This window comes from Schistocerca gregaria, chromosome 7, assembly GCF_023897955.1.
Source record: "Schistocerca gregaria isolate iqSchGreg1 chromosome 7, iqSchGreg1.2, whole genome shotgun sequence".
Taxonomy (NCBI): domain Eukaryota; kingdom Metazoa; phylum Arthropoda; class Insecta; order Orthoptera; family Acrididae; genus Schistocerca; species Schistocerca gregaria.
In genome coordinates, this window is record NC_064926.1 from 437,646,986 (window position 1) to 437,663,882 (window position 16,897).

General features: G+C 41.8%; 1 protein-coding gene across 1 annotated transcript in view; it reads right to left on the minus strand.

Moving 5' to 3' along the window:
- LOC126282418 (A disintegrin and metalloproteinase with thrombospondin motifs 7-like) overlaps nt 1–16,897 on the minus strand; it is a 488,845-nt gene that overhangs the window by 336,741 nt on the left and 135,207 nt on the right. Inside the window, exons 6-7 of the mRNA XM_049982076.1 lie at nt 13,210–13,334; nt 4,072–4,221 (exon numbers count right to left, since the gene is read on the minus strand). Coding sequence (XP_049838033.1) covers nt 4,072–4,221; nt 13,210–13,334 — 275 coding nt within the window. The remainder of the gene's footprint in view (nt 1–4,071; nt 4,222–13,209; nt 13,335–16,897) is intronic.

The window sequence follows — 16,897 nt, forward strand, 5'->3', positions numbered from 1 at the left end:
CAAAGCCATTATCTGGTGGTATGCACAGAGTATCAAACAACAAAAGGACAACAGAATTAGTCAAATGATGAAGACTATAGCTATAGGAAATCTGCTGCGATGATTGCTACGCCTTTTGTTTTGGTCAAACCGACAGCCACTTTAAAACTAAATTCAAAAAGCACGTAGAAGTAGGGAGAAAGAAAGTAAAAGACAAATCTAATTTTTATTATCACTTAATTTCACACCTACACAGTGTCACTAAAATCGCAAACAACCTCACAGTTTTGTATGAAATGGGCAAACGTAGCCTTATGGACATTTTTGGGGAAATTGAAATCTATAACCATGTACTCCACAATAACTGTTATATCCTGAACAAACAAAAAGCCTGAAAAACTATGTTTTCCTGGATACCTTTCAGAATGTGTCTGATGTATTATAATGCAATTAATTTTAGCGCTGTTACGTCTCATTACGTAGTACAGCTGTCTCATTTATTGCAAAAAGCTGACTATCCTCAGTTTCTGATGGCTATTCGTTATAGTAACTTCGTGTTTACCTGCAGACAAATCATTTGCTGCTTCCGTTTGTTTTATATCGTTGGTTTCCAAATCGACTTCCCGTTCATCATACGGTCTCTAAAAGTCGCTTGCTGTGCTTTCTATTTTCGTAATATCGGTAATACTTTCTATACTTGCTGTACTTTTTACTTTACATGTGGCAAGGGCCTTATCGACCATACACCTGCTCTATGAGCCTCTTCCACTTCTGCTTGTCAAATGCGCTGTTTGTCCAGTTGCTGTTGCTGTTCATCCTAGTTGCGTCCTCCAGAATTTTATCCAGCCATCTGATTATGGGTCTCCCTCTTCCTCTCGTTCCATCTACTGGTGTGCTGAATGCCATTCTAGGTAGTCTATTCTCTGTCATTCTTGCTATATGGCCTGCCAAATTCAACCTTCTCCTCTTGAGCACTTCGACGATGTTACAGTGTTTGTACAGCCCTCTTAATTCTTCATTTCTTCTTACTCTCCATTCCATGTTATTTTCGTCGTATACAGGTCCAAAAATTTTCCTTTGTACTTTTCTTTCGTATATTAACAGTTTTTCTTCATCTTTCTTTCTAAATATTAATGTTTCACATCCATATAGCATCACAGGTATGATGGTCGATTGATATAAGCAGATTTGAAGTTACTGCTAAGTGATCTTTTTCTTAGAATTTTGATGAAACTAAAAAGTGTCCTGTTTACTTTTGATAAACAGGCGTCTATTTCTATAACCGTTCTGTTGTTATTACTAAAAAGACTTCCTAGGTACTTGAAGTGGTAAACAGTCTTGAAATTGAATCCATCTACAATCAGAGGTGCATCTTTTCTGGTCTTCTTTGGGCAGGTATTCTTTCTTTTCTTCATTAACATGTAATGCTGTTTTCTCAGCAATTTTGTACTAATTTTCCATCATTCTGAAAATACTTTCTATACGACTTTTTATTATGTATCAATGACACTGTTTTAAATTGCAATTCGATCTGTATTTTATTTAATTTTTAAAGCAGTTTATCAGGTTTTATCCCATCACTTGCCTTTGTCTGCTTACCTGCCTGCTCCTTACAGGCCCTAATTGGAACTTGCAGCCGGCCGCGGTGGCCGAGCGGGTCTAGGCTCTTCAGTCCGGAATCGCATGACTGCTACGGTCGCAGGTTCGAATCCTGTTTCGGGCATGGATATATGTGATGTCCTTAGGTTAGTTTGGATTAATTAGTTCTAAGTTCTAGGGGAGTGATGACCTCAGATGTTAAGTCCCATAGTGCTCAGAACCATTTGAACCATTTTTGTAACTTTCAGCTCCCCTATTTAAGTGCCACCTCCTTGCAGGTCTCAGCAGTCCTGCATCCTTTCATCACTCCTGACATGCACGTTAAGGAGAAATACGTCGATTTCTTAGACTGAAACCGACTTTATACTATATATGTCTCATTATGGTGTTTTATGTTTGTTGTTGACACTCTGGTTTTCAACGTTATTTAGTTTACATCATATCATTTTAATAGTAGACAAGTTCACACTTCATTATTTTTTAATTAGTTGTTTTTATGAAGTATGTGGACGACTTGTTTTGAACATTTAAGTATTTGATTTGCTGTTGTTGATGCCTATTGGTGTATTCTTCACCGTCTATGTATAGTCCTATAGCCCACTGGGGTGACCTATAGGTTTCCCCTTTACGTAAACAGTCAGTGTCCTACAACTGCTGACGCCATCGTCGAATGCTTTGAGCTGTCGGACGTACAGTAGCATACTCCCGACCAAAATCGTGCTTCATATTTGTATCTAAATGTTACAGGTCACAATGCCTTTTGTTGCTGTATTTTCGCTCTCTCGTCGCACAACAGATAAATAACGAGCGATCTAGCTAGCTGCAACCACACGAAATTTACTTTTATGAGTTAGTTAAAGTGCATTCCAAGATTCTATTTTCACTCATGCAGAAAATAAAGACTTATGAAATCGGATGTTTCTGAAACTTCCGGTACGGCAACTAATACAAGAGAACTCGCTGTCCAACTGAAAAGTTGCCCTTTCTGATCAACATTCAAATGGCTCTAAGCGCTACGAGACTTAACATCTGAGGTAACCAGTGCCCTAGACTTAGAACTACTTAAATCTAACTAACCTAAGGACATTACATATATACATGCCCGAGGCAGGATTCGAACCTGCGACCGTAGCAATAGGGCGGTTCTGGACTGAAGCACCTAGATCTGCTCAGCCACTGCGGCTGGCGATCAAAATTATCTGGACACTCATTAGCCGACATTAATACGGAGTGTGTCCACTTTTCGCGTTTATGTCGGCTTGAATGCTGTTGAAGACACTTTCAATGAGGTATCTGAAGTTCTGTGAATGAATGGCAGCCCAGTCTTCCTCAAGAGCGGAGGCCAGAGAATATAGTTACGTCGGACGCTGTGGTATGGAGTGAAATCGACGTTTTAACTCATTTCAAATGTGTTCCATTGGATTCAGGTCCGGTCTCTGAGCAGGGTAGGGGAGGCCAGTCCATTTCAGGAATGTTACTGTCCACAAACTACTGCGTCACATATGCTGCTTTGAGAGAGACTGTATTGCATGCTGATACAAATAATCACCGTTTCTGAATGTTCCTCCACTGTACGCAGTACACAGTGCTGCAAGACGTGTTTATGTCATTCCGCTATTTACAGTTTTCTTAAGTGCAATAAGGGGACGACATACTATCCACGGAAAACACTATCTGTAACATCACCTCCTCTGTACTTCACTGTTCGCATTACAGACGGTGGCAGGTTAAGTTCTCCATATACTTGCCAAAACAAGCCCTTGCACAGGATATACACGGTGGTCCATTGATAGTGGCCGGGCCATATATCTCACGAAATAAGCATCAAACGAAAAAACTGTAAGAATGAAACTCGTCTAGCCTGAAGGGGGAAACCAGATGACACTATAGTTGGTCCGCTAGATGGCGCTGCCAAAGGGTCAAACGGATATCAACAGCGATTTTTAAAATAGGAACCCTCATGTTTTAGTTGGACCACTTTTTTCGCTTTGTGATAGATGGCGCTGTAATAGCCACAAACATATGGCTCACAATTTTAGACGAACAGTTGCCAACATGTAGGTTTTTAAATTAAAATACAGAACGTGGTACGTTTGAACATTTTATTTCGGTTGTCCCAATGTGATACATGTACCTTTGTGAACTTCTCGTTTCTGAGAACGCATGCTGTTACAGCGTGTCAATATTGTCAATACTGTCTGCCTCGTCGTGGTTCAATTGTGGTTGTTCGACTGCGTTTCCACTTCACAATCACATCACCATCAGTAACTTGGGCAGCTATAGAAGGGCAGAAATTTCGTTGCTTGATTTGTTACACAGGTGATATCCAATTGCCTACTGATAAAACAACACTCACCATCTCTTTTTATACCTGCGGGTGCCCCTTCCGTGTTATCTAGTGGTCAAGTCCGAATTGCACAAGCGTGTGCCAATACTTTTGGTCAGATAGTCTACACGATTAAAACTGTGAACTGCTGGATAAGTGTAACTCACACGTGGCCCATCTCGTGGGCAACGGTGACTCCCAGCAGCAGACCGCTGTCCTCGTTGATGGCGCAGCACAGGTCGGGCTTACAGGCCGCCGCCACGTACGCCAGCCCCATAAGGTTGCAGTTGCTCATGTTGTCCGAGCAGATGTCGTGCCTGCAACGCCAACCACCGCATCACACAGCTGACTCTCCATCACTGCTTCCAGGGTGCTCCTTGCCATTCCCTAACATCATAAAGGTGCGTAATTCCGTCTCCCACTTTACTCTGATGATAAATGCATCTTCGACAACTACAAACAATATATTCTCCGACGGTGGTGCCCCACAGCTTTTATATAATCGTAAACTGTCATGTTTCCGCCATGAGCAGCTAGCACTTTATTTACACAACCAGTTTCAGACTTCTGAACACCATCAGGTTCATAGAAGCAGTCACAGCATCATGTTTTCTCAGCATGATGCTATGAGTACTTTTATGAATCTGACGATAGACGATTCAAACTTGCTGTATAAATAAGACATTTTACCAGCGACTTAAGGTGATAATATTACATTTTTCAACAACAAACAAACTAACAATTAATTATATGCCTGGACGGAACTCTAAACCTCGCTGCTCGCGGGTCAGTTCTGAGTGTTGTTACCGCCTGAGCATTCCAAGAACAACTCACGACCACCCTTCACTGTTCAAATACTGCCAGCATTTCTCTTACACTATCCAAAATCCTCTTAGATGTAGATGTGGAAATCCTCCGGCATTCCTTGTTGGATTAACACTCCAAGAAGAAAGCGCGCTGAGGAGGAATGATCTGCAGACATCAGTCGGCAAGAGCATTCTACGCTCAAGGCAACGTTACAGGTTTTAGTCCCGGTCCGACACAACGTTTCAATATACCAGAAAGTTTCAAAACAGCGCCAGTCCGCTATTTCTTCTAGAAATAGTCCTCTAGTTATACTACATTCAGTGTAGTTCAATTGTTTATAATAAGCATAATATGTTACCAACATTGAACTACTATTCTATTAATGAGATTTTCACTCTGCAGAGGAGTGTGCGCTGATATGAAATTTCCTGGCAGATTAAAACTGTGTGCCGGGCCGAGACTCGAACTCGGGACCTTTGCCTTTCGCGGGCAAGTGCTCTAGTGCTCTAGTATTCTATTAATTGTACTATCTGGTTTATTACACTGTCTGTATCTTAGATCTTCATACATTTTCGTCGTTGATTCTATACTCTTTGATGATATTAGGTTATAATATCTTTGATGACATTTACTTTTAACTACCAGCAGTCTTTACGCTACCTGTTACATACTACAGTGAAACCTATGTATGATTTATGACACTAGCCAAATTATGTGTATTTTGGAAATTTAGTTGTGTTTGGCATACTGATGAGTTATTTACGAGTAATATGCATTTTTTATCCATCTGATGTAGTCCTTTGTAAGTACTTATTATGCTTCTGATGCACGTAAGTGTAGTACCGAGGCTTCTCTTCCTTTTTGTCTGTGTACACTACGTATGTTTTTCTATTTTTGTTGTTTAGTTTTCCAGTGATGTGTTTATAAAAACCGAAACCGGTAATGGATAAAATTGAATGTGTGGAGCTGCTGACTATACAAATGCTTTCCTTCAAGCACTAATAATAACTGCGTCGTAATTCTTGAGTCTAAGTCCTAGAACTGAACGCCACTTTAGCTACTTGCGTGTTCCTATCTCCCCCAGATACCAATGTGGGAAAAGGGGACCTACAGTTTAACGTTTTCGCTACCACTTGAACGTATGTATCCCATGACAGATTATTAGAGAATCAGTGGGAATTTTCTGCATGTTACTGCTATCTGTGTCCCGCTGGTAACGAGGACCCTGCTAATGGTTTGCGGAAGTCTTATAAATACAGATTTCACCCGTAGGTTGTGTTGCCTTCAAGTTTCATCGCTACCTCTCCGCTCGGTTCCGCTTAGTACCATCGCATGTACGAGGGCTATTCGGAAAGTAAGATCCGGTAGGTTGCGAACTGGAAACCACAGTGAAAATCCGATGACGATTGCACACAAGTGTTGGGTAGCTTCTCTAGTGTGCCTGATGATTGCACCGCACCGCTCTTTTCAGCTCTGAGCGCACAGTGAGCATGTAAAGATACCTACAAAATAGTGTCTACCGCCAAGAATAAGAACCTGGTGAGAGATTTCACCTGTGTTATGAAGCCCGACATAACTGTCATGCGTTTCCTTCTTCATGGCAATTCTAGGCCGCACTCTTTAGGGGCAATGAAGATGCTCTTGAAGCGTTTTCGATGGGAAGTGTTTGATCGTCAACAATACGGCTCGGACTTGGTTCCCTCTGATTTTCATCTCTACTACCATGAAGCACTGGCTATGAAGTCAAAGCTGCATAACATGGTAGAGAATTGGCGGAAAACACTGGCGGCTGCTTTGTAAGACGAGGGTGTTGGAAAGTTGGTGCAACGCTACGACAAATGACTAAGTCGGAGCGGTGACAATGTAGAGAAGTAACTGGAAGGTGTAGCTAACTGTTGTGAATAAAACATTTTTGATTCTGATAGTGGTTTCCATTTCGCGACCGATCGGTTCTTACATTCCGAATAGCCCTTGTAATTAACTCCCGCCTACAGACAGGCAACCAAATAAACGGATCTGCGAAGCGGGCTGCTGTCGCGCCTTCCGATAAAGTTCATGCCAACAGACTTCACGATCATATTAACATTCGGCTTCTCACAAACGGTGCACATATTGGGCAGGTTTAATGTGCGTGAAAAATTTGGCGTGATGCTCTATCCACTGACGTTTTTCTGTTTTCTGTATATTTTTTAGTTTTTGTGCAGTCGTCTTTCTCATACACTTAAGGTATTCGTGAATAACCTTGTATGTCACATCCCACCCCGCGTTATAAAATGAAACAGCGAGAAATATTGTTTCATATTGTTACTTCTAAGTCATTAATTACAATAACTGTACATTAATATCTTTCATATCTGAAACAAAATTGTAGTGGCAAGGTTGGTGCGGAATTTGAAACCCGTGTCGTACGTCACGACGCTTCACCTCGTTGAGAGGTGAAGGCTAGATTAAAGGCAGATTAAAAATTCCCTTGACACGGCCGGGGTTCGATTCCAAGACCTATTGGGTTCCAGGCACACGTTTTACCAATACACCACCATTCCGGCATTAATGTACTACAATTTTATTTATTCGGTGTCGTGATAGTACAGTCCATTTCGTTAATGGTTCTGTGAGATTGATAATTGTTACGAGCAACCAAATTATTGATGTTTCAGTCTAGAGAGTGCTACATAACCCAAAGATCATAGATGTGTGAAAAAATTGGTAAATTCTGCCCACAGGCACCGCTAGGCCCATCCGCACCGTCCGACCGCCGTGTCATCCTCCGTCAATGGAGCAATTAGATGCGGTGTGGAGGGGCGTTCTTTGAGCGCACTGCTCTCCAGGCCGGAATCGCTAGTACGTAGTCAAATGGTATCACCAGGCTGAATACACCCAAATTCAGTCGTGCCACCAAGGAAAAATCCCTGGCTGTCTAGTGAATCGAACTGTGGCCTTCTACATGGTAGTCAGCCACGTTAACCACTCAGCTACGGAGGTGGAAACAGGGATGTGGACGGTTACAATATTTCGTAGATAAAACTCAATGAATTCGACTAACAGAGAGCGTCTCAATAAGTTTACGAAGGCTTCCAGCAGTTACTGCAGTCCTCACGATCATTTTAGTGTTCCTATTCCGCGCTCACACTGAGGTAACAAAAGTCATAGGATATCGATATTGAAATATAGAGATTGGTGTAGTATCGCCTTCACAAGGTATAAAAGGGCAATGCATTGGTGGCGCTGTCATTTGTAGTTGATACATGTGAAAAGGTTTCCTAAGTCATTATCACCGCATGACGGTAATGAACAAACTTTGAACACATAATAATAGCTGAAGCTAGACGCATGGGACACTTCATTTCGGAAAACGTTAGTGAAGTCAGTGTTGCGCTATCTCATGTGCTGTGGCGCGCCTGCAACGGAGCACCGGCTGCCGATTGTTTGCTAGCCGCAATACTCAAACACCCACGGTTCCGCTCGTACAGCGGCACGGCGAGAAGTCAGCACAGTCACCAGAGGGCGACTCCGGCGGCCGCACCGACACCGCAATCGTCGCATGTAACTAGAATCGGTGTGCGCATATGGGCATCACGTTCTGCTTCCGCGGCCCAGCTCTGCAGCCAGTCAAAACAAAGTAATCCCCCGAGATGCGAAGATTTAAGCTCTTGGGGAAGCAGCAGACATAACTGGAGCCGCCGCCACTGCAGCTGTCATCGTCCAATCCACCGTTGACCGCCACTCTTCCGACCACGTCGTCGCGCTACCACGGAGCGGACACTACCAACTAGGCGGATCTGGACTAGGACATTATTTCGGGGATTGTAGTAAGGAAATTTAGCTTGACAACACTGGTACTCATAAAAGAACTTAGCATTCAAGACGAGTCGACTAGTGACGTTTTAGAGCTTAACTTTTGTTTCTACTATATAGTCTAGTAAGTGACTTCATTCTTGGTAGTAGTAAAAACAGTCTTTTATGCCATTTAAGAATTTCGGAAGAAGTTTTTGTTTATTTGGTATTAAATCTAGAAGATTCCCCATGTACATTTAAGATGTTTGTTTAAATAATCAGAATTGTATGAATAAACTATTGTCAATTCAGTTAAGCGTGTGCGTCTTGTGTTCAACATAAAACGCAGTGTCAAGACTGTGTCGAAACCACCAAATTTCAGTCATCACCTGTCGCCATGGACAACGCAGTGAACGACGGTTTTCACTTAACGACCGAGAGCAGCGGCGTTTGCGTAGTCGTCGGTGCTAGCAGACAAGCAACACTGCTTGAAATAACCGCAGAAATCAATGTGGGACTACGCCGAACATCTTCGTTACGAGATTGTGGCGGCATCTGGCATTAATGCGCTATGGCAGCAGACGACCGACACGAGTACCTTTGCTAACGTCACGACATCGCCTTCAGCGCCTAGTCTGGGCTCGTGACCATGTCTGTTGGAGCCTAGACGACTTGAAAACTGTGCTCTCCTCAGATGAGTTGAGGTTTCTGTGGATAAGAGCTGACGGTAGGATTCGAGTATGGTGCAGACTTCACGATGCCATGGACCCAAGTTGTCTACAAGGCACCTTGCAAGCTGGTGGTGCCTCCATAATGGTGTGGGGTGTATTTACATGGAATGGACTGTTTCTCTGGTCCAATTTTACGGATAGTTGACTGTAAATGGTTATTTTCGTCCACTTGGATACCATTTGCAGCGATTCATGCATTTCATGTTCCCAAACAACGATGGGATTTCATGGGTCACAATTTATTGAATTCGGTTTGAAGAACATTCTGGGCAATTGAAACGACTGATTTTGCCATCTAGATCGGCTAACATGCAAACCATCGAACATTTATGGGACATAATCTGGAGATCAGTTCGTGCACTAAATCCTGCACCGGCTACAGATCCGCAATTATGGATGGGTGTAGACGCAGAATGACTCAGTATTTCTGCAGGGAACTTCCAACGACTGGTGGAATCCACTTGCTGCACTACCTCTGGAAAAAGGAGGATTGATACGATATTAAGAGGTACCCCGTGACTTTTTTCGCCTCATGGCTTCCTCTTTCTGTTAAAATTGTCCGTATGCTTCTATTTAAATGGCTTTATATATAGCTGTTGCTAATAATTTGTGATTGTAGATAAAATTTTAGTTTCAGAAAACTTCAATTCATGATTTTCTTATTGAAGAGCACGCTTAGCTAAAGCTGATTTCTTGTGACTTGCCTAGTAATAAAAGACTTTTGTGTTCTTTCAATCTTGTAGTTCCAATGTAGACCTTTCCAAAAGTACACGGAATCTTAAATACCTCACATGACGACGGAGGAGCGTGTTTTATCAGTTACACATATGAGTGCTTGTCATGTTTTCTTATTTGTTTTGAAAACCGACCGGATGTAATGTTTCTGTAGAGTTGTCTCAACCTGATTACTTACTTTTCGATGAAGAGGAAAGAAACAGAGCTCTTTCGTCTAACGTTATTTGGTTGCAGACCCCTATTTACTTTTTTGCCTGAATAGCCGTTTATCTCGAAACCTTGCTTCAGATGTTTCAACTCGGCGACCAGGTGTTCCAGCGCGCAAATACTCTGTCAACAAGTCTTTACTAACACATCTCTTTTGTTATGGGCGATGGTTGGAGTTCTTATGCAAATATCTTTCTGAATACCTGACTTTCCGGAATACCTTATGTTTCAACATTCCATCAATATGTCTCGTAATTAAAACATTCAATAAGGATATTGCTTTGTCATTTTCCATTTCCATGGTAAACTGGAATTTTAGAGTTATATCATTTAGATAAGAAAACAATTCCTTTAAAGCTTTTTTACCATGTGAAATTTGTAGAAGAGCATGCACTTCAGTCAAGAAATCACGAACTGAAGTTACTGAAACCAGAATTTAATCTACAATGACAATGTACTATCTACGGCTATAAAGAGAATCCACCAAAAAAGGGTATAAGCATGGGGATAATTTTATCAGCAAAGTAGAAGCTTAGTGATATATAGACATTGGCCCTACAGAAACGATAGTTAAGGTTTTATCCTTGACAAGCAGCACTCGATGGTTAAGTTTTATCTCTGACACGTATAAACTCGACCACACTCATTTTACACGGTGTTTATGTAGCTTTCCGACGTGCGACTTGTCATCCAGCAAGACTGAATGAAACGTCGGGAATCGGTAAGTTTCTTGGACCACCATCATACAATCCGGAAGACTCACCAGCAACTAAGTACAATGATTAACCTTTCGGACTGTTAGTGAGGTTCGGAGTTCTGTCCATCAGTTTTCGTTTTGCCGACACGTTCATATTTACTCTGCGCAAAAGGTTCCTCAGACACTCAATACTCCAAAATATACGTGAAAAAAATTATAATGTTCAAAGTGAAGTTAAATATGTTACATTTGTTGTAAGGAATAGAGTCTATATGACTTTTTGTAAGAGGAAAGGTAATGTTACTTTCTGAATAAAGGTATTTGTTTACAGCTAATGTCTGCGTTGGAATTTTTTTATGCCAACTGGGACCATATTCGAAATTCTAAAATGGCTCTGAGCACTATGGGACTTAACATCTATGGTCATCAGTCCCCTAGAACTTAGAACTACTTGAACCTAACTAACCTAAGGACATCACACAACACCCAGCCATCACGAGCCAGAGAAAATCCCTGACACCGCCGGGAATCCAACGCGGGAACCCGGGCGTGGGAAGCGAGAACGCTACCGCACGACCACGAGATGCGGGCTATTCGGAATTACCCGGACGACCTACCCCTCGTCTTCCCTGTTCCTAACAACCAGCAGAGGACTGATGAACTTGCTATAATATTAACTTCATTAGTAGTTTCACCCATTTCCTTTTCGGTGACAGTATTTATGAAATCTCTTAATGCCATATGAATTTGAACCAGTGAATCATAACGTATTTTCGTTTTCTTCCATAAGAGAAATCAGTTTGAAAGTATGCTACCCAAGAAGCATGTACAAGGCACATCACAGATTGAATAGAGCTATAGCTAAAATAATATTTAACATTTCGTCAATGATATTAAGCAGTTTGAACCTCTACTTTGTTGGTGAAGTACGTATCAAAGATGCATTGTTTCTCGAAATTTTAGAGGTCTGCTAGTATGCCAAGGTCTTTTATGTACTTATAAGCTATCTTATCGTGCAGAGTGTGTTCATATGGTAATTCAAGTTAATTTATTATGAATCTGCTGTAAGTCGCAGTGTGTTCGGACCACTCCCGCTAAATGAGGTCAGAAGGGGGCATGGGGTACGGCTGCCTTTACAACATAACCAAGCCTAGTCTTAGACGAGCGGTGGCCGCGTCTGGATCGTTAATTTAGTGCGACTCCTCTCAAAGATCATGTTACGGCCTGTGATTGAGCAAACTATCTAACAGCAGTACGTGATCAACTTCTAAGCCATACTTGGCAAAATTTATAGATACCAACAACTGATCACCAAGCCTCAAAGTAACGCTACGGGGCCGAAAGGCACATTCCGGAGTTTTCTAAACGAAAGAAGGCTAGAATGAGCAAGTCAAAAGTGAAAACAATCCGGTTGCCTTTTTTGACGCTAAGGGTGTGGTTTGCATCTCAATACAGACGGTAAACGCTCCCTAGTTTCTGAATGTTCTAGAAAGATTGAGAAAGTGGGTCTTTCGCGTGAAAAATGAGATCTTCATTGCCTGGGTCATCCATTATGGCGATGTTCCCATCCACAGTGCTCTTTGCATCCTTAATTTGGCAAATATTGCCCCATCTTCCTTATAGTCCCGACTTGGCTGGCGAAGAGGAAGTCTCGAAACAGTATTTCAGTCTTACAGAATAACGCCTGCACAACAATACAATGCCCAAGGCGCCCGATGTAAAGTGCTCAAATAATGTTTCGCTTCACATTCATGCTCTACAGACACTGTGTTTTTGTGGTGGAAATCTTTTTTTCAATAAGTTTCTGACAAAAAGAAATCGTTATGCACAGTCACTTGTCTATGTTTAGAGCAGTTTAGAGAGCACAATGTGTCTTCAGTCGCGAATGGGACAATGCGGTTTGTGCACCCGTTCAGTCTGTCAACTTGACTCGAGAAGTGTATTGAATAATAATATTTTTCTTTCTTTTCTTTTCTTGTATATGCGCTATATGTAAACTGAATGAGCTATAAACCAGAGACACAACCAAAAGTAAATTAACGAGTGGTTTTGTGGCAAGGATACTGTTTAGATACATCGTTAAATATCTGTATGACACAAAGTTAGAAATACGCTCTACAATTTATTAATTCATGTATCTTCACCCTTTTGTTTCGGGAAGTGGTAGGGTACGGACGTATGCTCGGATCCGTTGTACCAGCATTGTTAAAAATGTGATTTTAACCGCGCGTTCCAGAAGTTCCTCAACAGAACGACTATATGAAAGTCAACGAAGAAAAGTCTTTTGTGGGTACCGTAAACAGATCACAATGCCATGAAAATAATTTCTCCTTCCACTTGGAATATCCTCTCACCTGGTGAGAAGTACAGCGATATCATGATGGTTGGGATGCGATATGTCCTTCGGGTTGACGCCAACTTGCCACTTGCAGAAGCTTGCCAGCGTCTTCTCAGCATCCGGCGAAATCTCAAGATCCATCTACGGTGAATGTTTGACAGTCCGCTAAAACGTGTCTTTTGTGGCTAAACTGCAACGATGCACAACATATTTAAACAGAGCTAGTAACTCTACAGGCTGACACTAAGCTCTTGGGTCAAGACGAGGTAAGTCGTAGACTGAGTACTTTCACAAATGAAACAAAAAGTTAAAGGCATATGGTTCTAATGTAACGTAGTTGATAGTGGAACGAAAGGTAGTAAGTCTTTTATATTATTCGTGGTGATGCATCTTCTATATATTTCGCAAAAGTCATTGTAAATTGGTTCAAATGGCTCTGAGCACTATGGGACTTAACTTCTTAGGTCATCAGTCCCCTAGAACGTAGAACTACTTAAACCTACATAACCTAAGGACATCACACACATCCATGCCCGAGGCAGGATTCGAACCTGCGACCGTAGCAGTCTCGCGGTTCCGGACTGAAGCGCCTAGAACCGCACGGCCACCGCGGCCGGCCATTGTAAATTCTATATTATTCAAAGTGACTAGTGCCTACTTATTACCTGCTTAAAAAGGGTGTTTGATGTTTTTCCCAGACAGACAAATTCATAGACTTATTAGTTTCTCTAACATGTTCGCAACGACTGAAATGTGCTTGACGTAGTGGTTTTCGAACTTTAGATATCTATCTCAGTGTACTCAGTCTGGAGTCAACTATCTCTTTTTGACCAATACGTTAGAGACACTGTACAATGTGTGTGGTGGGTAGTTTACCAGTACTGAAAACAGAACAGCTTTTCATATAAGATGTAATGCTTGCTAATTAGATCAGCGCTGAAGCAACAAGATGTTCCGATAATAATATGAAGCTTATCCGAAAAGCAAAAATATAAGTCCAATTAAAATTGAATGTCTTTTACATTTCACTGATGTCGCTACTGTTTGATGCTCTGTTCTTTACAACAAGAGCTAATTCACAACGTTTGAGATGTGATGCTAATTAGCTTAAAATCTCAGCTCAAAGTGGCTGTATCGATTCCGGATTTCACAAACTGTGAAGGTTTTGTGAATAGTTTCTTGGATGAGGCTGTTAAATTCATCGGCACGAGGCAGTGCCAATGATATGAATGGACAACATTTGGAAAAATGTATCGTTAATTTGGCTGGGGAAATGGTTGTAGAGTGATAAGTTTATTGAAAATTTCTACAGACGCTTGGTGCCGGTCTCTCTGAACATAAAGTATCGACAATTATCGTGGCTTGTAAAGAATGTAGAGGCAATTTTCAGGACTGTGTTGTCTTGAGCGATGATTAAGAGGGAGAAAGAACAAATGAAACACAACAGTCATATATCAACTGAAGCAACTCGTACCCTCTCATTACGTATCAGCATTGACGCTACTTACAAGGAAAAACAAATAAAACTTTGCTCTAAACATAAAAAGAATCATGGAACATACATTGGGCTGCATATGACTTTTCTGCTGTTCAGCGACTCAAATTTAGAACTCAACGGAATTTCCGCAGCGACCAGTTGTGTAAGATCCAGCTGTTCTTTCGTGATGTCCAGAAGACAGTAGACAAGGCAACGCAGGTTTGTGCTGAGTTTCGTCACTTTCAGAACGCCTTCACTACAGCTTCATGCCACCTCCTAGCAAAGAAAATAATTACAGAGTTCAGAAAGTAAATTACCATGTCGTTCCAAGCTAAGATCGCTGCGCAATTACAGTGGAGTATTGTCAGAAGAGATTATATGGCCTAGGTTTCCTGCAGACACAGTTCCGCTGCGGTAGGAATGACAAATGGCACGACAACTGGGAATTGAAAGCTGAAGTTCGCGGAGCACTGAGATTCTTGTGGGCAAAACGTCTACATTGCATACAGATTCATTGTGTGTTTCTGGTGGTATAAGGACAAAGTGCACTACCGCGACGAGCCGTAGTGGAATGGTGCGAGCTATGTGGCGAAGGTGGCTGATCGGGAAGGAAACCTGTCGAAATCGACTGCAGACGACAATGCGAGGGCAATCGAAGAGCTCATTCGTAGCGTTCGCAGATTTTCCAACGATGGGAACGTTCACACAGCAGTTCCCGAAAGGTCCCGTTACCAAAGTGCAGATTTCTATCGCCGGGGACTCGAATGACTGGTAGAACATTCCGACTGTTGTTTGCAGAGACTTGGTGCCTATGTTGAAAAATAGTGACATTTATCTGTGCCATTTTGAAGTGCAATGCAGCACCGAATTAAAGTTACTTGGCCTGCTATGATAATATGTAATTTACGTTTTGAAGTTCACTCACACATGCATATGAAATATCACAAAGAGATGCGATATGACTGAAGGGTGCCTAGCAGGCGAAACTCTGTATCACGTTGTTATAGGAGACGTAGCGCCAGAAGTAAAGGTAGCGTATGGTAAATCTCAAGGTAGAGTGAAAGGAGCGATGATGTTCACTGCATGTATAAATTAGCTGCTAGATAAACAGCAGCAGCTGATACTCTCTATTATAGGTACAGGCTGAAAGAAATTGACGAGATACAGAATATAAAAACGTATTTACATACAAAAGAATACATATTATTAACTAAAAGCTACTGGGAATAAACTCGTTGATGGAAAGTGCGTTATATCGCTGATTCCTGACTGGTGAAGATCTTTCCCCTTCCCCTGTGAGTATGTAACAATTTACAGAACTTCTCAAACTTTAGTCAACATCTTCTTGGTAAATAAAATGAATGAAATATCAAGGAGGGCACCTGGCAACACTGTTGAAAGGTTAATGCTTAAAAAATCTTCATCACAAAGTATAAGACTCGAGACTTCACGTCCTTGAGCACATAACTGTTCCGGAGTAAGAAATATCAGAGGGTGATCATGCAGTGTGACATAACGTAACTGGAAAATTTATTGAGATAACGTCACAGTCAAGCTGTCAAGATTAGTGAACACTAGCCAAATTAAGAATCTTTCAACAAAAATAAGGGAGGTCCAGACCAGCGAGACATTAACTCTAATAGAGTGCACGTCAAGGGAAAACTCGTAACGCCAGAACTCAGATCACAGCGATTATAGAGAGGCTTTACAAAACTGGCGATCCTGCTAGAGCACTGTTGTCTAAAGAAGATAGAGCTACAAAGGGTTAGATCAGCTGGCATCACAACTGCTCTACCAGCTGCAGTGGAAGTCGTTACAAAACGGCCGTTACCTAACGCGAAGAGCCTTACCTGAAAAAATCCAAGATTCCGAGTCCAAAACGAGTCACGAAACAGACTATTTTGCCTAAAATATAAATCCCGTTTAATGTCAGCAACGCTAAAAAGAGAGATTCTGTCTCAGTCATAAGGGCACCGCCAATCTTTCCGACCCCTTACCATCGTCGAGTGGGTGTAGCATTGGTAGAGCGGGAAGAAGGGCGATTGGAGGATGATCTGGGACACAATATGCCCTCCGCCACATATCATACAGTGACCTGCGAAGTACAGTTGTACTTTTAGATCCAGGTGTAAGGATTTAATGTTGTATTTTCCGAAATTTTTATTTCTGCTTTCCAAGTAACCTATCTATTATTCCGAGCGGCCAGCCGATACACAGTGTCAGAAAT